General features: G+C 47.2%; 1 protein-coding gene across 3 annotated transcripts in view; it reads right to left on the bottom strand.

Annotated features, from left to right (window-relative positions):
• Nucleotides 1–1,277: 1,277 nt before the first annotated feature.
• The window catches only part of cyfip2 (cytoplasmic FMR1 interacting protein 2), a 111,101-nt gene continuing 89,089 nt past the window's right edge, over nt 1,278–23,289 (bottom strand). For all 3 annotated transcript variants that reach the window (XM_068043990.1, XM_068043993.1, XM_068043992.1), the window contains exons 21-32: nt 22,598–22,717; nt 21,249–21,448; nt 18,309–18,396; nt 16,734–16,877; nt 15,284–15,374; nt 13,431–13,561; nt 12,312–12,384; nt 11,012–11,106; nt 9,820–9,858; nt 7,747–7,985; nt 6,425–6,572; nt 1,278–4,767 (exon numbers count right to left, since the gene is read on the bottom strand). In XM_068043990.1, coding sequence (XP_067900091.1) covers nt 4,600–4,767; nt 6,425–6,572; nt 7,747–7,985; nt 9,820–9,858; nt 11,012–11,106; nt 12,312–12,384; nt 13,431–13,561; nt 15,284–15,374; nt 16,734–16,877; nt 18,309–18,396; nt 21,249–21,448; nt 22,598–22,717 — 1,536 coding nt within the window. In that variant the 3' untranslated portion in view covers nt 1,278–4,599. The remainder of the gene's footprint in view (nt 4,768–6,424; nt 6,573–7,746; nt 7,986–9,819; nt 9,859–11,011; nt 11,107–12,311; nt 12,385–13,430; nt 13,562–15,283; nt 15,375–16,733; nt 16,878–18,308; nt 18,397–21,248; nt 21,449–22,597; nt 22,718–23,289) is intronic.

A 23,289-nucleotide genomic window follows, 5' to 3' on the forward strand; every position in this document is an offset into this window, starting at 1 on the left:
AAATTCCAAAACTGAGATTTTTGTTTGGTAAGGGTATTAAGGTTTATTGGGCTAGGATTGTAGAGCGAGGGTTATGAAGCAAGGCTTAACAGGCAAGAGTGCTACCAAATCAGCCAAGTTGAGTGGTCAGTTATTCCAAGGACATGTTTCCCTAACCAGGGCACTGGCAGATCCTCATACACAGGGGCCAGCACCAACTAGGACTAGGTGATTGGGAGCCCAGGAACTTCACCCTTCATGGAACATGGAAGGAGCTGGATTAACACTCTTTAAAGAGAGGGAAAATCTAAAAACGGCATGAGAATAAGCCAGGACAGTAGGTGGATAGACATGTCAGGGAGACGGTACAGGTGTGAGAGGCCAAATGAACTCCTTCTCTACTATAACATTCTATAGCCCCGATTTTAACCCATCCTCCGCTGCCCAACAAGAATGGAACAAACAGTGAGTAAAATAAGGACCAAATACTCAGTTCCCTGTTGAACAACAGGGGAGATCCTCCCAGTGTCCTGGCCCAATATTTATACCCTAACATCACCAAAACCGATTATCTGACCGTTAACACATTACTGTTAGTGGGATCTTGCAGTGCCCAAGTTGTTTGTTGCATCTCCTACATTACAACAGCGACTACATTTCAAAAGTACTTTTCTTCTTTCTTCTTTTGGCCTCCTTATCTCCAGTTTAGGTGCTTAGATTCCACCTCCACCCTCCACCCACAGTGATGGTCTGACTTCTTCTTCTTTGGCCTCCTTATCTCGAGAGACAATGGATAAGCGCCTGGAGGTGGTCAGTGGTGTGTGGAGCAGTGCCTGGAGTGGCTATAAAGGCCAATTCTAGAGTGACAGGCTCTTCCACAGGTGCTGCAGAAAAATTTGTTTGTCGGGGCTGTTACACAGTTGGCTCTCCCCTTGCGCCTCTGTCTTTTTTCCTGCCAACTACTAAGTCTCTTCGACTCGCCACACTTTAGCCCCGCCTTTATGGCTGCCCGCCAGCTCTGGCGGACGCTGGCAACTGACTCCCACGACTTGTGATCAATGTCACAGGATTTCATGTCGCGTTTGCAGACGTCTTTAAAGCGGAGACATGGACGGCCGGTGGGTCTGATACCAGTGGCGAGCTCGCTGTACAATGTGTCTTTTGTACAATGTGTACATTTCAAAAGTACTTAATTGGCTGTAAATCGCTGAGGAGCTGAAAGGCGCTATACAAATGCAAGTTCTTCCTTTGTGCACTGTGATTCTGACTCAAAGGCATAACTCTTTGACAGGCAGTAGTTTTATTATTTGAAGGGAATTTTATTTCTTTTACTTTATCTATCACAGTGGTGGGATTTGACAACGATGCATCAATACACACAGTTGCAGAGATTAAACCACTTACATTCCTAAAAAATTGGAGCACAAACACTGATTTACACAACCGCTTGTCAGCTTAATGGTAGTGACACACTTAAAACCAGCATTGACCTCTAGTGCTGGGAAGATGGGTTTATGATCTCCTCTCAAAGGAGAGGCTACAGAATCTGCTTCCCCCTCTGGTAATCCTTCACACAGGATGTTCTAGTTTAGGGGTGATGGGCAGTAGAGTAATAACCACACCTCATGCCCAAACCAAGAACACTGTGTCAGTACAAACATCAACAAAAACACAATGCAAAGGTTCACCGAGAGCAGAAAGTGTGTAAAAAAAAAGTGAATGATAAAACCCCTTCCTTAAGGAATAATTTATATTAAAAGCTCAGAAACCACACATCACGCATAAATTAGATCAGCTAGTTAAATTTCTCTGTTCTCTGGCGTGCATCTCATCATTTTACTGTTGCACTTGATAAATATTTTATTTTTTTTGTAAAAAAAAAATCAAGATCCTGAGTCCTCTGTGAGATTTTCCTGCTCAGCATTCTGAGAAATGATATGTTGACTTCAACTGATGTATTGGACATCAGTCACAGAGAGGGGAGATTATCTTTGCCGAGGCTGGTATATTCAATTCCCCTCAGTTTTCAGTCCTCCTGTCTTGAAAGCATTGAGGCACAGGTTCTATTGTGTCATTCCCCAGCATGCACTCGGAACACACATCACAATATTGCCCATTCCCAAGCCAAGGAGTGGTGCAATAGAATCTGTACCGCAAAGACTCTGTACTGGGTAGGTTGCAATGGAATATTTACCCCAGCTCAGCCAGTAGTTATGTATCAGCCAAGACATGCACCTCAACAGGTTCATCAGCCAATGTGCACTATGTCCTTACACAACATCCACCTGAGGAAGGGGTTGACCAGAAAGGGCAATTGGGAGCAGGAGCCCTGGTGGGTTTTCTTACCCCACTCCCATCCTAGGCTCGGCACGTTGAAGCTAATTGTTTTGTTCCCTTTTGCTGGGGCCATTCCCGGCTTATGACTCAGGATTGGGCTTTATTGTCTGAACTGTTTCGAAGTGAATTGTGAGAGGGCAGGGAGGGAGTGGGGGGGGGGGGGGGGGGCGGGAGGGGGAAAACCCAAGCAGAAATCTGGCAACTGTACACCATTGTGACTGGGCTACAATGCCATTGTGCTGGGTGATGATTCTGGTCAGTTTAAGCATGGCTGGAGGCATAAGTGCATGAAAATGGAGGAGGCTAGTCAGGTCCAGTGAGCTTTTCCCACCTCTATGAATGTGTTTGGGGAGATCTTCCTAGATCCAGACCTGGCTGGACTTACTCACTTTGATGCAGCACATATCAGCAAATCAGGCAGGTCAGAGCACACGCCTATAAAAGGAGGCCACTCAATTTCCTAATATTCCTTGTGTCCTGGTGATTTTTATTCATATTTGGGATGTAGGTGTCACTGGAAAGGCTAACATTTATTGTCCATGTCTAGTTGCCCCGCGAAGGTGGTGGTGAGTTTTCTCCATGAACCGTGTTTGATACAAACTAGAACACTTAAGCAGTTAAGAGGCCACCACATTGGTGTAGGACTGTAGTGACATAAAGGCTCAGACCAGGTCAGGATGGCAGGCTTCCTCTCCTAAAGGACATTAGTGGTTTAAAAAAAATTACATTCTCTGGATTACTCATCCAGTAACATAACCACTGCATCACTGTATCTGATAGTCTGGTATACACAAGAAAAGCTCCCCTTTATGTTTGAACTGCTGTTCAATTATTTAACTTATTTGCAAGATTCAGCCACCTTGACATGAAAAGTTGTAAAGTGTGAAGACATCATGTGATTGCAAGCAAACGTGTGTTGGATTGCATGAGAGGAAGGGGTAAAGCCTTTAAGCAGTGGCCCACACATCGCTCAAACCCGAGTCAGGAGGTTGTGGGTTCAAATCGCACTCCAGAGATTTGACGCCATAATCCAGGCTGACAGTCTTACTGCAGTACTGAGGGAGTGCTGCAGTGTCACAGGGGCAGGACTGAGGGATCGCCACATTGTCAGAGGTGTCACTATTCAGATGACATGTTAAACCGAGGCCTGTCTGCCCTCTCAGGTAAAAGATCCAATGGCACAGGGAGTTTTCCCTGGTGTCCTGTCCAACATTTATCCCTCATCCAGCATCATTAAAACAGATTAGCTGTCATTAAATTAATTTCATTGTTGTCTGTGGAAGCTTGCTGTGCGCAAACTAGCTGCCGAGTTTCCTATATTACAACAGTGAGAACACTTCAAAAAGTACTTTATTAGCTGTTAATTGTATATTAATTGTGTTTAATTGTATGCAGGTGGTGGGCATTAACTGGAGATTCACTTGAGCCCCTATAAATAGACACAGACTGAAACTGTGGTTGTTCTATTAGGAGGTGCATGCTTATAATGTGTAACTCTGTAAATAAATATTAAAGTGTGTAAAGATTGGCTCCAGTTCTATGCTTCATATGTGGAATAGAGCACTGGCTGTGAAGCACTTTGGAACATCCTGAGGATCTGAAAGGCTCTACAGAAATGCAAATTCAGACTCCAGGACACACTTCTGCAAATGCACAAAGAATCGGAGGTTTTTAAGGAGATGGATTTGTGAAGTGACAGGTTTCATGACCTCAACATTCCATTCCTGTGCTCATTATTCCTGACAGCACTTGTTGAAATTCTCAGGGATTCCCCGTCACACTGTAACTAGGGCTCAATGAAGTGTTTTAGATATGGCAGGTGGCTATAATCTGGTGCCCAGGGCGCACCAGGTTAAAACAACACGGCACCAACCACCCCAGGGCACGATGGGTGGGCAAGACAGGACACGCAGCAGAAATGAGCAAAAAAAAAAGGTTAGCTCAATTGCACTCTTCTGAATCCTCCTATCAATCAAATTCATTTCACCTCCAAGTGACCTCCAAAAGGCAGCTTAATTTTGGAACTGGCTATAATACTCAGAGGATAAATGGAAATTTTCTTTTTGTCTCTAAATGGCTCAGTTGAAATAAAGTGACGAGGACGGGCTGGCAGTTTGACTCCTCTGACCCGTAGCCGAGGGTTAGGATCGCCAGTAAACACAGATACTCCAGGCTGTCGAAACCAAAACCAAAATCAGAACTTGCTCCGTGACGACTCTTAAACCCAGTTCCGTCATTAGATCTCAAGCTGAACTGAGGTTAAGTTGGGGACCAGCGTTACTTCTAGCAGGTGGTGGCCAGGGACTGGTGAATTGGCGGCTGAAAGCAGCGCACGTGCTCTACCGTTGAGCTGTCATTCTCCACTGACTTGAGATACTTGTTCAACATGGCGAAGATTTCATTATTCAAGATCTGGTACTTCCTGATCCTGTCTGCCATCTTCTTCAAGGGCTGTGGGAGCACAGAATGAACAAAGCTCAGATGCAACCAGACTCTTGAGATGCTAACATAGGGACAGAAGGAGGCCACTCAGCCCCTCAAACCTGCACCGCTATTCAATTAGATCATGGCTAATCTGTATATTGACTCCACTTACCCGCCTTGGTTCCATAACTATTAATACCCTTACCCAACAAAAATCTACCAATCACAGTTTTGAAATTTCCAATTGACCATCAGCTTCAACAGCATTTTTGGGGGAGAGAATTCCAGATTTCCACTCCCCTTTGTGGGAAAAAGTGCTTCCTGACATCACCCCTGAATGGTCTGGCTCTAATTATAAGGTTATGTCCCCTTGTTCTGCGCTCTCACTCCAGAGGAAATAGTTTTTCTCTATCTACCCTATCAAACTCTTTAATCATCTCAACACCTCAATTAGATCACCCCTCAATCGTTTATACCCATGGGAATACATGCCTAGTCTGTGGACCTTGTCCTCATAGTTGAACCCTCTTAGACCCTTAGATGGGTGTCCCAGAGGCACTGAACCAATCTGAGTTCCAACGGGGATTGATACCATCACCAGATGTCAAACTGACTCCTAAATGCTGTGCTTGCTGCTGACACACTCTCCAGCTCAGGGTCAAAGACACTCAGGTAGGCTAATGCGTTCTCCCAAACTCGGCCTTCCTTCCGGAGCTGGGAAGCAAAATGTGACCTGGGGTTTGGTCCATGAAAAAGTCCAGCATGAATAAAATAGACGCCATGAAGAACTTCAACCACTGCCCACTGGAAAGTGTGTTGGAATTCCCATAGGAAATGCAATTGGTTCTGGAAAGGGTTTGATCGGGTGGACGTACAGAAAATCTTTCCACCTCTGGGGAGACCAAAACTAGAGGCCATGAACTAAAGACAGTTACTAATAAATCCGATAGAGAATTTGGGAGAAACTTCTTTACCCAGAGAGTAGTGAGAATGTGGAACTCGCTACCACAGGGAGTAATTGAGGGGAATAATATAGATACATTTAAAGGGAAGCTAGATAAGCATATGTGGAAGAAATAGAAGGATATGTTAATAGCACTGGATGAGGTTAGGTGGGAGGAGGAGTGGTGTGGAGTTTAAACACCAGCAAGGGCCAAATGGGCCAAATGGCCTATTTCTGTCCTGTAAATTTCTATATAAATTAATTGGATATATATCATTCTATAGCCAAACTGGATTGACTTCAGCCTAGAATGCTGAGCACAGAATCTGTGGCACAGTCGTTCTGGGATTCCTGCTCTGCTGGTGGAAGAACTGCTATCCTTTCCCAGGGCCTCAGAAGAAACTCACGACACTGGCTCTGGATAAGGGGGAGGGCTCCACTGGGAACAGGGCACAATGGACGGAATCCCTAGGACAGCCTGGGACTTTGCCCGGATGCGTAACCTTGCTGCAAGGATGGGGGGGTGGGGTCGCAGTTGGGGGTCGGGGGGAGGGTGGGGGTGAGTCATTGATCTGCTCTTGCCCCATCGATCAGAATTTAGGGAAGAAATCAAACAGGATGGGAACCCTGGTTCTGACCCCCTTTCCCCAGTTAGAAAATAACCACAGCCCCTGCCCTTGTTTTGCACCCTCTCCGGTTCCTGAGACTTGAATCAATGACGTTGATGGGGCAAATACTTACCACGTTCTTTATAATCTCATCCTTCCCATCTTGCCTCTGCACCTTCAACAAATGGTAACAGAAGTCAAACAAGTCAAAGCGTCGCTGTTGTCCCAGAAGGACGATGATGGAACATCCGGCCCAGTTCAAACCATCTCCGAAACACTGCCTGAGGGAGAGACCAGACACAATAAAACACGGCTCGCTGGCACCTTCCTGCATTGGGCTGTTTGCCTCCTGAATTTCCCTACATTCCAACAATCACTACACATCAAAAGTATTTTATTGTCTATAAAGCACTTTGGACTTGCTGAGGTGGTGAAAGGTGCTACAGAAATGCAAGATTTTTCTTTGAATCCAGAAAATTGTTTGATCTTGTTCATGCCACATGATGAGCTGGTTCATTGCTGTTTGTGGGAGCTTGCTGTGTGAAAATTGGTTGCCCCGTTTTGCTAAATTACAACAGTTACGAACTACCTTCAAAAAGTTCTTCACTGGCTGAGGTATGCACGGTGCTATAGAAATGCAAGTTTTTAGTGTAAGAGAACAGGAACTGATTAGTGTTTGAATTTTCTACCGTTAATTTGCCATTCAGCCCATCGATCCCCATGTGGAATGGCTTTCTGAGTGGGGGAGGTAAAAAGCACTGGAATCACGTGGTTGGCGTGTAGATGGATAGCAGGGGCCGTTGTGATTAGATGAAGTTCCTCATCTTAATTCATAGTGTAAGTGTCTCGTTATATGACGGGTATGGTCCTGTTACTGGACTAATAATGCCAAGAACGTGAGCTCAAATCCCACCGTGACAGTGTGAAAATTTGAATTCCATTTAAAATAAATCTGCAATTAAAAATCTGGCAATAGTAAAAGTGATGATGAAGCTGTTGGACTGTCATAAAAACACAACTGTTTCTTGAATAACTGCCCTCCAAAGAGGCCTAAGCAAAAACCCATAGTTCAAGAAGAAGGCCCACCACCACGTTGTCAGGGCAACTAGGGATGGACAATAAATACCAGCCTTGCGAGGAAGATCCCGAGACTGATATTCAGGCAGCAGCGTTGAAGATTAGTGAGAGTCGTGTAAATGCACTGATTAGTGACGAAGTGGGACTGCGCTGGAAATCTCACTCAATCAGTTCTGTCATAGAAAGCGTAAAATCTGCCATTGTTTCTGTGCCTGACAGCGACTCAGTGACTCCCCGTGGGAAGAATGTGTGCGGCATGTCAATGGGTCAGCGTGCGTACAAGTGTCAGTGAGTGGTGGGTCAACCCAGCCGCTGTATTGGGCTCCGGGCTGGGTCTCCCTCGTTCTTGCCAGTTACCCGTCCCGCTCCTGTACTTACTCCGCCGTGAACTCATTCGTCCCGACGGGAATGCAGTAAACGAACTGCATCGCGCTCCACAGCCGATGGAACTCCACGCACTCGTCCACGTGCATGACACCGTTGGTTGCGGGAGGCCCCTTCCACACCGGGTCCTGCAGGTAGTTCCGAATGCGGGTCAGGATCACCTCAAACATGGACAGGCCACAGCACAGACGCTCCTTGGTGAGCAGGTCCCCCTCGCGGGCAATCGCTATTTGCTGCAGACACGGACACACGACATGAACACCGCTGACAGGGCGAGATACTGGCTCTGAGAATCAAACTGTGACAGATTCTAAACCGATACCACACACCGGCCCGAGTTACTTCTACACAACGCAGTCGAAAACAAATACCTTCCACGTTTATATCAATTTCTTTAGCTCATCTGCTGAGGGCAGCTGGGAACAGAGTCATTTCCCCCTCGCCCGCCCTCGCCTCCGCCCCCCGCTCTCTGTCTCAATACAGGGGGTGCACAGAACCCCACACTTTACACCAACCCGCTCAAAGGAACAAAGAAAACTCTTGAGTACAACTGGCGCACGAGCTGAATGCAAGGCAGCAGTTTCCCTTCATGTCTTATTTTCTTTATGCTTCATCATTCTTCCCCCATCACCTCCCACCCATTGTCTCCTATAGAATTCTCACTGAGCGACAGGTTCCACTGACATTGACTTTCACTGGGGTTCAGGTTCCACAGACACTGACTCTCGCTGGGGTACAGGTTCCACTGACATTGACTCTCACTGGGGTACAGGTTCCACAGACACTGACTCTCACTGGGACACTGACTCTCACTGGGGTACAGGTTCCACTGACATTGACTCTCACTGGGGTACATGTTCCACAGACACTGACTCTCACTGGGGTACAGGTTCCACAGATACTGTCTCTCTCTGTGCTACAGGTTCCACAGATACTGACTCTCACTGGGGTGAGGGTTCCACAGACTGACTCTCACTGGGGTATGGGCTCCACAGCCACTGACTCTCACTGGGGTACAGGCGCTACACACACTGACTCTCACTGGGGTGCAGGTTCCACAGACACTGACTCTGGGGTACGGGTTCCGCAGACACTGACTCTCACTGGGGTACAGGTTCCACAGACACTGACTCTCACTGGGGTACGGGTTCCACAGATACTGACTCTCACTGGGGTACGGGTTCTACAGCCACTGACTCTCACTGGGGTACGGGTTCCACAGATACTGACTCTCACTGGGGTACGGGTTCCATAGATACTGACTCTCACTGGGGTACGGGTTCTACAGCCACTGACTCTCACTGGGGTACGGGTTCCACAGATACTGACTCTCACTGGGGTACGGGTTCCATAGATACTGACTCTCACTGGGGAACATTTCCACAGCCACTGACTCTCACTGGGGTATGAGTTCCAAAGATTCTGACTCTCACTGGGTTACGGGTTCCACAGACACTGACTCTCACTGGGGTGAGGGTTCCACAGATACTGACTCTCACTGGGGTGAGGGTGCTACAGACACTGACTCTCACTGGGGTGAGGGTTCCACAGACAATGACTCTCACTGGGGTACGGGTTCCACAGATACTGACTCTCTCTGGGATACAGGTTCCACAGACACTGACTCTCACTGGGGTACGCGTTCCACGGACACTGACTCTCACTGGGGTACGGGTTCCACAGACACTGACTCTCACTGGGGTACGGGTTCCACAGACAATGACTCTCACTGGGGTACGGGTTCCGCGGACACTGATTCTCACTGGGGTACGGGTTCCACAGACACTGACTCTCACTGGGATACAGGTTCCACTGACACTGACTCTCACTGGGGTACAGGTTCCACAGACACTGACTCTCACTGGGATAAGGGTTCCACAGACACTAACTCTCACTGGGGTACAGGTTCCACAGACACTGACTCTCACTGGGGTACAAGTTCCACAGACACTGACTCTGGTTGGGATACACGTCTCCCCTGCACCCTCAGGCTGAAGTCTCCCCAGCCCCCCAGCCCAGGGGCTACCTCGGCTGCGATGAGCTAAAGGTTTTATGGAGTTTACTTACACTGACCGGTAGATTGTCTTTCCATCGCTGCGAAAAGTTCTGGGGGGGTAAAACAATTTTTATTTAGGAAAGAAGCTCTTCAGAGGCCGACTTTGTCCGCTGGTCACTTTGCTTTGGCCACTGCGGATGCCTGAGGTCGCGGCTCGGGCAGGTTCACAGTGCAAAGGTCAAGCCGCGCCCTCAAGCATTGAATTTTATGGGGCCATGGCAGGGGGAGGGGGAGATTTCCATGAAAATTCCATGGGTTGTATTGTTGAGTGGTTGGCGGCTCGACCTGGCCTCTGCCGACATTCAAGGATCTTCGCGGAAACTATCCCCCGCCCCGCCCGTTAACGCGGCTTATGTTCAGGCTACAACAGCAACTTGCATTTACACAGCACCTTTAACATAGTAAAACAACCCAAGTTGCTTCACAGGAGTGTAAATCAGACAAAACCTTCACACCATGCCACATAAAGGAGATATTAGGACAGGTGACCAAAAACCTGGTCAAACAAGTGGGTGAATGTAGTCGTACCCAACTGGACAACGGAGGAGAGGTTTTGGAGGAGGATGGTGTGGTCAACCATGTTGCAGGTTGCAGATGGGTCAAGAAGGACAAGGAGAGAAGGTTTATCTTTGTCACAGTCACATAAGATCCCATTTGTGACTTTGATAATGGGCAGTTCAGTGCTGCGGCAGGGCAGAAATCTGATTGGAGCGACTCAAACATGATTTGAGGAGGTGACAAAATATTCACGAACTTTGGATTGGAAAAGGAGGTTAGAGATGGGACGGTAATTTTCAAGGAAAGTGAGTCCAGCTGATTTTTTTTGAGGAGGGGGTGATGACGGCAGATTTGAAGGAGAGAGGGACAGCACCTGAGGAGAGAGAACTGTCTACAATATCAACTAATATGGGGACTGGGGGGGGGACAGTTTGGTTGTCAGCAGTTTAGTGGGAATAGAGTCGAAGGAGCAGGAGGAGGGTCTCATGGACTAGTGCTGCAAAACCGTGGCTGCAGCTTGTGGTGCAAAGGCTGGGGAACTGGATGGCTATTGACCAAGGGCAGAGTGCCTGAAGATCCCAGGGACGCTGCTGGTGACTGGTGCAAGGAGCGGCTCCCGCTGGGCATGTCTACTTAGGAAAATTATCCCAAGTGTAAAGTGGGTTTGGGCGAACCAGGGAGTTAACAGGGCATTCTCTCCCTTACCTGTGGTGTCCCCAGTCTTTCAATTAAAGGAACGAGGTGGAGAGGAGCATACTTTGCCTCCAAGCGTTTCATTCGGACCTCCAATCTTTCGCCCTCTGTTAACAAGACATCAAATTATGCTCAGTTTCACTCTGCTTATCCCTGCGCCTTCTCACACTCATCAAGTTGAATCTTTTTCTCCAGGGTTTGTATCGATCCCTCGCTCCCCAGCTAGGCACACTACATGTCGGCTAGAATATTTATGCAGTTCCACGCCTTTTCTGTCCAAGCTCCCTGACTGCATCTTTGCCAAGTGACCCACTATTCCAAATGAGTTTCCAATCTGCCCTGTGAGAGACCTGTGTAACTGTGATCACCAGCTCTCTTGTCCCTCCTTGGCCTCTCCGCTGTCTTCTGCATCGTTGACCTCATCATTCTCCCTCTCAGCATTCTTGAAGTTCCATTCTGATCTCTCCCAACATTCCCTCAAATAGTTTCCCTTCCCATTCCTGTGCAGCCCACCCCCCGAGCTTCCCAGGATCTGTGCTTCATCCATAGCCTTCTGTGTTACCTCTCAGAAACAGGGATTCGCTTCCACAAATACATCAAATACACCCACCCACCATCACAGAATGGTTCAGCACAGAAGGAGGCCATTTGGCCCATTGTACCTGTGCTGGCTCTTTGAAAGAGCTATACAATTAGTCCCACTCCCTGTGCTTTTTCCCCATATCTGTGCAATCTTCCTTTTCAAGTATTTAACCAATTCCCTTTTAATAGTTGCTCTTGAATCTGCTTCCACCACCCTTTCAGACCATGCATTCTGGATCATAACAACCCGTAGCCTTAAAAAGTCTCCTCATCTCCCCTCTGGGAGTACAGAGTTACAGTGTTACACACACACACACACACACACAGTTACATTGCTACACGCACACACAGTTACAGCATTACACACACAGAGTTACAGCATTTTACACACACACAGAGTTACAGTGTTACATACACAGACAGTGTTACATACACACACACACAGTTACAGTGTTACACACGCACACACACACACAGTTACACTGCTACACGCACACACAGATACAGCATTACACACACAGAGTTACAGCGTTTTACACACACACAGAGTTAGTGTTACATACACACAGGGTTAGTGCTGCACATACACACACAGTTAGTATTACATACACACACAGTTAGTATTACACACACACACATGGAGTTACAGTGCGACACACACACTCAAATACAGGTGGAGTTACACACACACATGGCGTTATACACACACACTTATTTTGAAATAGCTGACCTTTGATGTAGACCCTGGGTAGAATGTTCTGGAAAGGTGCCGCATGCAGAAGATCACAAACCTCTTCTTGAGACTGTAAGCATTAGTAAGTCCAACTCAGGTCACTGAACAAACTGAGGTCAAGATTCATTTTCATTTTACACGACAGCAAAAACCCAACCTATTCAATTCATAAAACAAGTTGGGGAATATTTGGAGACTGGACCAACCTTTTAAAGAACCGACTAGTCAACAAAAACCCACGGTTTCAGCCTCCTGACTTCTTAATGCATAGGAGATTTAATTGAATCTCAACACTCTCACTGAAGTCCATCCCTCCAGTTCCGTAACCCTCCCATCAAAGTTCATCCCTCTAGTCCCCCAACCCTCCCATTAAAGCCCATCCCTCCAGTACCCTAACTCTCCCATCAAAGTCAATCTCTCCAGTACCCCAAAACTCCCACTGAAGTCCATCCCTCCAGTTCCGTAACCTTTCCATCAAAGTCCATCTCTCCAGTACCCTAACCCTCCCATTAAAGCCCATCCCTCCAGTACCCTAACTCTCCCATCAAAGTCAATCTCTCCAGTACCCCAAAACTCCCACTGAAGTCCATCCCTCCAGTTCCGTAACCCTCCCATCAAAGTTCATCCCTCTAGTCCCCCAACCCTCCCATTAAAGTCCATCCCTCCAGTACCCTAACTCTCCCATCAAAGTCAATCTCTCCAGTACCCCAAAACTCCCACTGAAGTCCATCCCTCCAGTTCCGTAACCTTTCCATCAAAGTCCATCTCTCCAGTACCCTAACCCTCCCATTAAAGCCCATCCCTCCAGTACCCAAACTCTCTCACTGAAGCTCTCTTGCTGGCCTCTCTAATCTGCCCCAGGTCCTCCTGAATGATCTTGCCTAATGTCTGTCACCAAAGTCTCAAACACCTTCCCCGTAATTGGTGTTTAAAATATTTTACAGCTGTTTCAGGTGTTTTTTTATTAAACATTGAATGTACAACACCAAATCCATTCCCTGGATCATTTGTCCAATAATAGAACAATGACACTAACGTACTCAACTGGGGAAGTGCAACACTGGAGTTTTCCAGAATGTTCCTCCAGTTGTGACCATTTCTCACTGTGATGCTTACCAAGGCTTGTTCAATGAGCAGGCAGAAGAGGATTGCATTGCCGACTTCCCGGAGACTTTGGAACACATCAGTCTTCAGCTCTGCATATTCAATAATGTCTTTGAGCTGGTGATGGAAAAACTCCAGGATTCCTGGAACAGAGAGCGATGCGGTCACAGCCCATGACACTTCACCATCACCTCATTACAACTCTGAGCTTCATCGTACTGATCAATAACTCTCCATCTCACTGACCCTTGACCCTTGTCACACTGACCTCATCACACTGACGCCCCCATCACACTGACCCCCAACCCCTGTCAAACTGCTCCTCGACCCCTGTCAACACTGACAACATTACATTGTCCCTCAACCCCCATCAACGCTGACCCCATCACACTGACCCTGACCCTTGTCACACTGGCCCCCTGATCCCTGTCAACACTGACCTCCAACCCTGTCACACTGACCCCATCACATTGACGATCCCCCGACCCCATCAATGCTATCCCCATCACATTGACACCCCCATCGCACTGATTTCAACCCCTGCCACACTGAACCCCTGACCCCTGTCAACGCTGACCCCATCACAATGACCCTGTTACAGTCGCTGGAAACTGTCGACATCCTTGGCCCCGCCTGATCCCCTGGGCCGTGCCAGGTCTGTGAGCATCCCAGCAGAGATTTTCCCCTCCATGTAAGATATTTTGTGACCAATAATCTCTGTCGTTCTGGCGAAATGGAATCTTTCCCCCCTCCCCCCCGCCACCACCACCCCCAGCCACTAAACCGTGGGGCTCTCTCACTAACATCTGCCCCTCATCAGATTCCTTCAAAATACTTCCTCCAAACACAACTTTCACTAATGTGAGATGAAATTGGATGGGCACTTGAAGGAAATAAACTTGCAGGGATCGAGCAGGGGAGTGGGACTGACTGGATTGCTCCATGGAGAGCCAGCATGGACACGATGGGCCGAATGGCCTCCTTCTGTGACGTGAACGACTCTACGATGTTTTATCATCACCATTCCTCCTCCATGTCAAATACTCTCCTCTCTCCGCCTCCCCTTGCTCCTGCTATTCTCCCCACTTCCCCCATTGGTGAAGCAGCTTTGGGCATCCTCTTATACTATAAGGTTCAATATAAAGGGAAAGCTGCCTGGAAATTATAATTGTTTTGATAAAACAGTGCGCCGCATTGGGGGATGATTTCCTTGCTGCACTGTACAACGCAATCTCAGCTAATCCTTTACAAATGGATTTTGAATTTCATTATAAGTGACGCACAAAATAAAAGAGAAAAATGGTTTGGTTGTGATTCGTATCTGGAACGTGCTGGAACGGGCAGTGGAAGCAGATTCAATAGTAACTGTCAAAAGAGAATCAGATAAGTCGTCAAATTGGAGACATTTTCAGGGCTATGGGGAAAGAGTGGGACTCGTAGGATAGTTCTTGCAAAGAGCCAGCATAGGCACAATAGGCAGAATGGCCTCCTTCCCTGCTGTATCATCCTGTAATTCCATGATTTAGCACAGAGGCAGGAGAAACTGCTTCACACAGAGAGTTGCGAGGCTGTGAGGTTCACTCCCAGGATTAGAGGGTGCGGTAGAAACTGAGTCAATATTCAAGATTAGATTAGAGAGGTGGATGAAGTAATCAGTACCAGACACACCCTGGCTGGTTACTCAACTGGCCAATCGTGACACTCTGCTCTACCTCACTACCCACCTCTCTTGACCCCTCCACTGACCCTGATTTGGGGTTGCTCAGGGTTATGCAGGGTTGTTTGGAGGTTCCGGTCCATATTTCAGGGGTTTCTGGTTCACATTCCCCCAACCCCTCAGCCTCTCTCACTCGCTGTTCACTGACCTGGGGATCCATACTCATGGCGAGGTAGGCGGCAGATCTTAGGCATTACCTCGATCAGGGTCTTCACATACTGCAAGATGGTGCCCTGTAACTGTGGGGGAGAATCAGACATGATGCATTAAACTCACCTGTGGCCGTCTGTGACCTCCCCTCCCATACCTCCCCCCACCCTCCCAAAATCGCGATCGTCGTCCTCCCGAACCCCCGATGCCCCCAACCTTCGGAATCCACAATCTGTACCACCTGGAAGGACAAGGGCATCAGGCACAAGGGAACACCACCACCTGCAAGTTCCCCTCTAAGTCACATCCTGACTTTGAACTCTCTCGCCGTTCCTTCACTGTGGTTGGGTCAAGATCCTGGAACTTCCTACCTGACAGCACTGTGGGAGCACCTTCACTAAATGGACTGCAGTGGTTCAAAAAGATGGCTTGCCACCAACTTCTTGAGAACAATTAGGGAAGGGAATGTCACAGTTTTGGAAGGTGCTGTCAAAGTGTTGAGTTGCTGCAGTGCACATTGTAGATGGTACACACTGCTGCCACTGTGCGCCGGTGGTGAAGGGAGTGAATATTTAAGGTGGTGGACGGGGTGCCGATCAAGTGGGCTTCTTTGTCTTGGATGGTGTTGAGCTTCTTGAGTGTGGTTGGAGCTGCACCCATCCAGGTAAGTGGAGAGTATTCCATCGCACTCCTGACTTGTGCCTTCTAGATGGTGGACAAGCTTTGGGGAGACAGGAGGTGAGGCATGTGACACAGAATACTCAAGCCCTGACCTGCTCTAGTAGCTACATAGCAACAGTAGTTATGTGGATGGTCCAGTTGAGTTTCTGGTCAATGGCGACTCCCAGGATGTTGATGGTGAGGGATTTGATGATGGTAATGCTATTGAAAGTCAAGGGGAGATGGTTAGGTGTTGGCCTTGCTCCGTGATATTACTTTTTCCTCCGACTCAGAAGGTTATGGGTTCAAGCCCCATTCCAGGAACCTGAGCATAAAATCTAGACCAACATTCCCTGTGTGGTACTGATGGAGGTCTGCACTGGTTGGAGGGGAAGTACTGAGGGAGCAAGGCACTGTTGGAAGTTCTATCTTTCAGATGAGACGTTAGTCCAAGGTGCCATCTGCCTTCTCAGGTGTCATGGCGTAAAAGATCCCATGGCGTTATTTTGAGTAAGTGCTGGGGAGTTACTCCCAGTGTCTTGGCCAATATTTATCCCTCAATCAACATCACAAAAACAGAACATCTGGTCATTATCACATTGCTATTTGTGGGGGTTTGCTGTGTGAAAATTGGCTACAGCGTTTCCTACATTATAATACTGACTGCACTGCAAAAGTACTTCATTGGCTATATAGCACTTTGGGACATCCTTTGGTCGTAAAAGGATTTATATAGATGCATATTTATCTTTTCTTTAGACCCAATCTTGTAAGAGATAGTCATTTACCAGACTTTTGACAATTTTCAGTAGCTCCTCCATCACCACAGCAATACCCTGGTAACCCAGAAGCCGGCAGATGGTCTTGAAGTGAGGGGGACCCACAAAGTTGCGGAAGATGCTGTAGATGTGCGTGAAGGCAATGTTCAGGGGCTGAGAAGAGAGAGTGCAGATGAAACTCAGAGCCAGTTAGCAACAGCAGCGTGGGGCCTGAAACTTTAACTGTGATTAGTTCCATCCAAAGTGCAACAGTCCGAGGCAATGCTTTGAATGTGACCCTTTGGGGTTTCTGTTATTATCTTATCACTTACAACAGCATGAACTCAGCAATACCACAGTCCCACTGGAGCGGCTATATTTGATGAGAGCACAGGTTGGAGGTTAAGATGTAGCCAATGTGAGCCCCTGTTGGAAGCAAGGGGATTGGTGAATTCACTCCAAGATTTCCTTGGTTCCAGATTTGTATCTTGGTGCATTTAAACAGCAACGTGCCTTCACTTAAATTCACCAGAGCGTGGTGAGAATGTGGAACTCGCTACCACAAGGAGTGGCTGAGGCACACAGTATAGATACATTGGAGGGGAAGCTAGTCCAGTATATGAGGGGAGAAAAGAATAGGAGGATCAATAGGGGTAGATGAACAGGGGTTTGAGAAGGATCATATGGAACAAACACACCAGCACATATCAATTGCGCCAAATGGCTGTTCCTAGGGGGTAGAATCAAAGTAATTCTCTTTATAAAATGGGAGCGTTTGAAATATTTTCGCATTATGTTCTGTGTTTACACTGGACTAACCAGGCTGTTGTGTCGAGGGTTGGTGTTGGTCAATAATTGGCCACTGGCCATTCACAAGAGGTAACTTTCTGACTCCGCACTCTGGCAGGGGGATTATATCAGAATGCCAGGAGAATTTCAAGCAATTCTCAAAGCAAAATGGTTGGAAAATTGCACATAGCACGGGCTTGAATTTCCAATATTTGCCCCAGTCAGTAATGACCGGTGCAACGCCAGACATCTGTCTCCAATGTGTAGTCAACAAACTATAGCCCAAGAGAGGGCTGTTCAGTCCATCAAGCCCACACTTTTCACCACATATAATCTACCATGCCATGAGTTCTACCTTCTTTGGATCAAACATTGAATCTGGATTCCCTCCCACCTGCTCCCGTGGTCTAGGCGAACATTAAAGATCCCATGGCACTATCGGAAGAAGAGCAGGATGCTCTCCTGCTGATCTGGCCAACATTCCTCCCTCAACCACCACCAAAAAACAGATTATGGGGTCATCTTGTGACTGCTCATGGGACATTGTTGGCACAAAATGGCTACCATATCAGCCTTCACAGTGACTAAACTTCAAAGGGTGATTGGTCACATGAATCACACATTGCAATGGATCATGTGTAGAACACAGACAAACATACCCATCAAATAATATCTTTTTTTAAGAATATTCAATAAAGCATAACATTTAAAACTTAATAAAGGAAAAGAAAAACAGTCCTCAGAAGTTTTTGGATTGAATTGCAATTTATTCCAGTGTCACATGATTAACCAGCCAGTCAGCTAGCTCCTACTCACCTTTGACCCATACAGGTAGTATGGCTGGACACTAGCAGGCTTGTCCCTCTGTGGCTCCTCTGTAAAGGGAATTGCTGTCCGAACAAACCTGGGTTTGCAAAAAAAAAGGTTGTTTCACTTGAAGAGAAGTAAACTTGATTTTGTGAATTTTGTGCTCACTACGGGTCAGAAATTTTTGTGACAAGAATAGAACATGGTGCAGTTCAAGGTCGCACTGTCCCCATCAAACACTCCCAGGACAGGTACAGTACGGGGGTTAGATACAGAGTAAAGCTCCCTCTACACTGTCCCCATCAAACACTCCCAGGACAGGTACAGTACGGGGGTTAGAAAAAAAAAAAATGGGGTTAGATACAGAGTAAAGCTCCCTCTTCACTGTCCCCCATCAAACACTCCCAGGATAGGTACAGTACAGGATTAGACACAGAAAAAAATAAATTAATTAAAAGGGCGGCACAGTGGCGCAGTGGTTAGCACCGCAGCCTCACAGCTCCAGGGACCCGGGTTCGCTTCCGGGTACTGCCTGTGTGGAGTTTTGCAAGTTCTCCCTGTGTCTGCGTGGGTTTTCTAAAAAAAAACAAAAAAAAAAGGAAAAAAAAGAAAAAAAAAAAAAAAACGGGATTAAATACAGAGTAAACCTCCCTCTACACTGTCCCCATCAAACACTCCCACAACAGCTACAGCACAGGGTTAGATACAGAGTAAAACTCCCTCTACACTGTCCCATCAAACACTCCCAGGACACGTACAGCACGGGGTTAGATACAGAGTAAAGCTCCCTCTACACTGTCCCCCATCAAACACTCCCAGGACAGGTACAGCACGGCGGTTAGATACAGAGTAAAACTCCCTCTACACTGTCCCATCAAACACTCCCAGGACAGGTACAGCACGGCGGTTAGATACAGAGTAAACCTCCCTCTACACTGTCCCCATCAAACACTCCCACAACAGCTACAGCACAGGGTTAGATACAGAGTAAAACTCCCTCTACACTGTCCCCCATCAAACACTCCCAGGACAGGTACAGCACGGCGGTTAGATACAGAGTAAAACTCCCTCTACACTGTCCCATCAAACACTCCCAGGACAGGTACAGCACGGCGGTTAGATACAGAGTAAAACTCCCTCTACACTGTCCCATCAAACACTCCCAGGACACGTACAGCACGGGGTTAGATACAGAGTAAAGCTCCCTCTACACTGTCCCCCATCAAACACTCCCAGGACAGGTACAGCACGGCGGTTAGATACAGAGTAAAGCTCCCTCTACACTGTCCCCATCAAACACTCTCAGGAATGGTACAGCAAGGGGGTTAGATACAGAGTAAAGCTCCCTCGACACTGTCCCCATCAAACACTCCCAGGACACGTACAGCACGGGGGTTAGATACAGAGAAAAAAATAAAGAAAAAAAAATGGGGTTAGATAAAACAAAATTTTAAAAATGGGTTAGATACAGAGTAAAACTCCCTCAACACTGTCCAAAGTATCTTAGTTCCAATCTCCGCGCAAACATAATTTATTTTCCCATCTTTTGTACAAAGTTATCTCCCACCTTAATAAACAAATCTGAACAAGACCAATTCTCCCTCTCTCTCTCCGCCTCCTCACGCTCTGTCTTAGTGATGTTTAGAGGACAGTGCTTGCTCAGGTATCTCACTGCGGCAGGAATTGTCCAAGTGTGAAATTCGCAATCCAAAACATTGGGAAACTCTAAATGGCAAGTCTCATCAAGATTCAAGCATGTAACCATGGCAATAGGATAGAAGTGCTTCAAATTATGACAGGATGGGCCAGTCAGAAGCTTTTTCCCAGGGTGGAAGAGTCAGTTACTAGGGGACATAGGTTTAAGGTGAGAGGGGCAAAATTTAGAGGGGATGTGCGAGGCAAGTTCTTTACACAGAGGGTGGTGAGTGCCTGGAACTTGCTGCCGGGGGAGGTGGTGGAAGCAGGTACGATAGCAACGTTTAAGAGGCATCTTGACAAATACATAAATAGGATGGGAAGAGAGGGATACGGTCCCCGGAAGTGCAGAAGGTTTTAGTTTAGGCAGACATCAAGATCGGCGCAGGCTTGGAGGGCCGAATGGCCTGTTCCTGTGCTGTACTGTTCTTTTTTCTTTGTTCTTTGGTAGATAGAAGCAGACTGTTTCCAGTATTAGAGGAGTCAAGAACGAGAGGCTGTAGATACTAGATTTAACAGACGGTAGAAGAAACGTCTTCACACAGAGAGATGTGACGCCTTGGGATTCACTTGCAGGATCAGTGGCTGAGGCAAAATCTCTCTCAATACAGAAGCTGAGATTGGAGAGGTGGATGAAGGAAAAGGAGTTAGGGATATGGGAACTGGGCAGGTAAACGTGACTGGAATATATGCTCGCATGCAGGGTAAATGCCAACACAGACTGGATGGGCTGAATGGCCTGTTTCAATGGATTCCATGTATTTGATGAGCAGAGATTCTTTCCAACTAAATATTGGGAAGACTGAAGTCACTTTCTTCTGTCTCTACCACAAATTCCGTACCCAAGCCATCGACTCCTTCCCTCTCCTTGGCAATTGTCTGAGGCTGAACAAGACTGTTCGCAACTTTGGTCTCATATTTGACCCCGAGATGAGCTTCCGACCACATATCTGTGTCACCGCTAATCCACTTATTTCCACCCATCGCCCGTCTCCACCCCTGCCTCAGCTCATCTGCTGCTGAAATCCTTATTCATGCCTTTGTTACCTCTAGACATGACTATTCCACACTATGAGGGTCACACAATGAGAAACCTCCAACACCTTCCTCTGCAGCCTTTCCAAACTGACAAGAGGCATATTCAGGTAAGAGAGCTGGAGGGATCATCAGGAGCAATCCCCCGATTTGGAACGCAGAGAAGAGAGGGGCATGAGAAAAATGCCCTCCACCACCCGTCAAATAGGCGACACTGACCGATTGGTTGACCCGTTGTAGCAGTAATTGGGCAGGAAGTCAAAGTTGAGCTCCCAGAAGACGTGAAGAGTGATTCGTCCATATGGAGCAGACACGTTATGATTGGCCTCTCTGAACATGGCATCAAAACTGTCCAAGGTCATGTGTTTGGAGAGGAGGCGATGAGTGAGACGGTTTACCTCAAACAGCCACTCCAGTTCCTGCGGGGTAGAAGAGCAGATAGTTTTGTCAATAACCCATTCGAACCTCTGCTCCAACCATTTTATCCCTATTTCTGCACTCCTAAAAGTGCTGATGCTCATGAGGACAGAGGCACCCAATACCCTGCAGTATGTCGTAGGGCGGCACAGTGGTTAGCACCGCAGCCTCACAGCTCCAGCGACCCGGGTTCGATTCTGGGTACTGCCTGTGTGGAGTTTGCAAGTTCTCCCTGTGTCTGCGTGGGTTTCCTCCGGGTGCTCCAGTTTCCTCCCACATGCCAAAGACTTGCAGGTTGATAGGTAAATTGGCCATTATAAAATTGCCCCTAGTATAGGTAGGTGGTAGGGAAATATAGGGACAGGTGGGGATGTGGTAGGAATATTGAATTAGTGTAGGATTAGTATAAATGGGTGGTTGATGGTCGGCACAGACTCGGTGGGCCGAAGGGCCTGTTTCAGTGCTGTATCTCTAAACTAAACTAAACTAATGTCACTCACAAAGTCATTCTAAGCACGAAACATGAATGCTGTCGGGCTATTCAACCACATGAGCTATCACAAGGAAGTCCAGGTTTGTTTTCACCTGACATCCACACACAGATCAGACTTGAAGCACATGAAGCAGGAACCCAGGCTGCTGATCGCTGGGTTAGGGACAGGATGAAAACTGTTTCTGCCTTGGTACACACTGGTGAGGTTCAACAGACTCATTCCAGACAGGGAGAGGGAACCTGGCATTGTTTAGGTTACGATCGCTCCATATTCTGCACCAATTTCCCCAACAGTGTTCAAACACTGAGAGAGAGTGTAGGGGATCTCTTTGCTCCAGGTTGGTAGCCCATGAAACTAAACTAATTAACACCTCAGTGAAGAGGTTACTTCCTATGAACAAGGGAGTCAAGGTTTATAAGGGCAGGCAGGAAAATGGAGGTCAGATCAGCCACGATCTTACTGAATGGCGGTGCAGGCTCGAGGGGCCTACTCCTGCTCCTGTTTCTTATGTTGTTATAAACAGATTAAACATTTATCTGCTAGCTATTCCATGCCACTTCTAAAGTAAGATTGTATTTACCAGAGCACAGAAACACATCAACACCTGAACCCCGCCTCCAAAATGATCTCCCAGCTCTATGAAGTTGATGATCTTACCACAACAGATGTCAAATCCTCACTCTCGAACCTGCTGATGGCGTGGTCCAGTGACTTGTACATGGCAGCTGAAATTCTCTGAGTGATGAGTCTGTTTAGGTCGATGGACCTCCCCAAGAGCTGCAAAAAAAAACAACTGACAGGTCAAACCTGGCCCCTCAGACCATTACAATTTTCACCCTCTTCTGCTAAAGACTCGCGGAGTAACAATTCCACTTGTAGAAGTTACTCCTCGGAACCTCACCCACATGACCATTCACCAAGTGTTAGCCCGGGCAGCGCCAGTCCGCTTGTTATCTGACAATGGAGGAGATCGGACCCCACTGGTTACAATGGTGGATTAGCAACCCAAAGGTTGTGGGTTTAAAACTCACAATGGACATTGACAGCTGTAAAAAGTGGCTGTGAACAAGGCAGGTTGTGATTTACAAGACCCCTAATATTCTTTGTCCCATAATGGACATATTACTTTTCCTTGGCAAGTGTCAGCAGGTGTTTCGCTACAGAGAGTATGGTTGTGTCATGGTTCTGTTACAGGACTAATAACCATGGCCATTTTGATCATTTGAAATAAAAAACACTGGAAATAAAAATTTGGTCTCAGTAAAAGTGATCATGAAACTGTCGAATTGTAAAACCCAACTGGTTCACTAATGTCCTTTAGGAGAGGAAACCTGCTGTCCTTACCTCGT

The sequence above is a fragment of the Heterodontus francisci genome, chromosome 12, assembly GCF_036365525.1.
Source record: "Heterodontus francisci isolate sHetFra1 chromosome 12, sHetFra1.hap1, whole genome shotgun sequence".
NCBI classification, from domain to species: Eukaryota; Metazoa; Chordata; class Chondrichthyes; order Heterodontiformes; family Heterodontidae; genus Heterodontus; species Heterodontus francisci.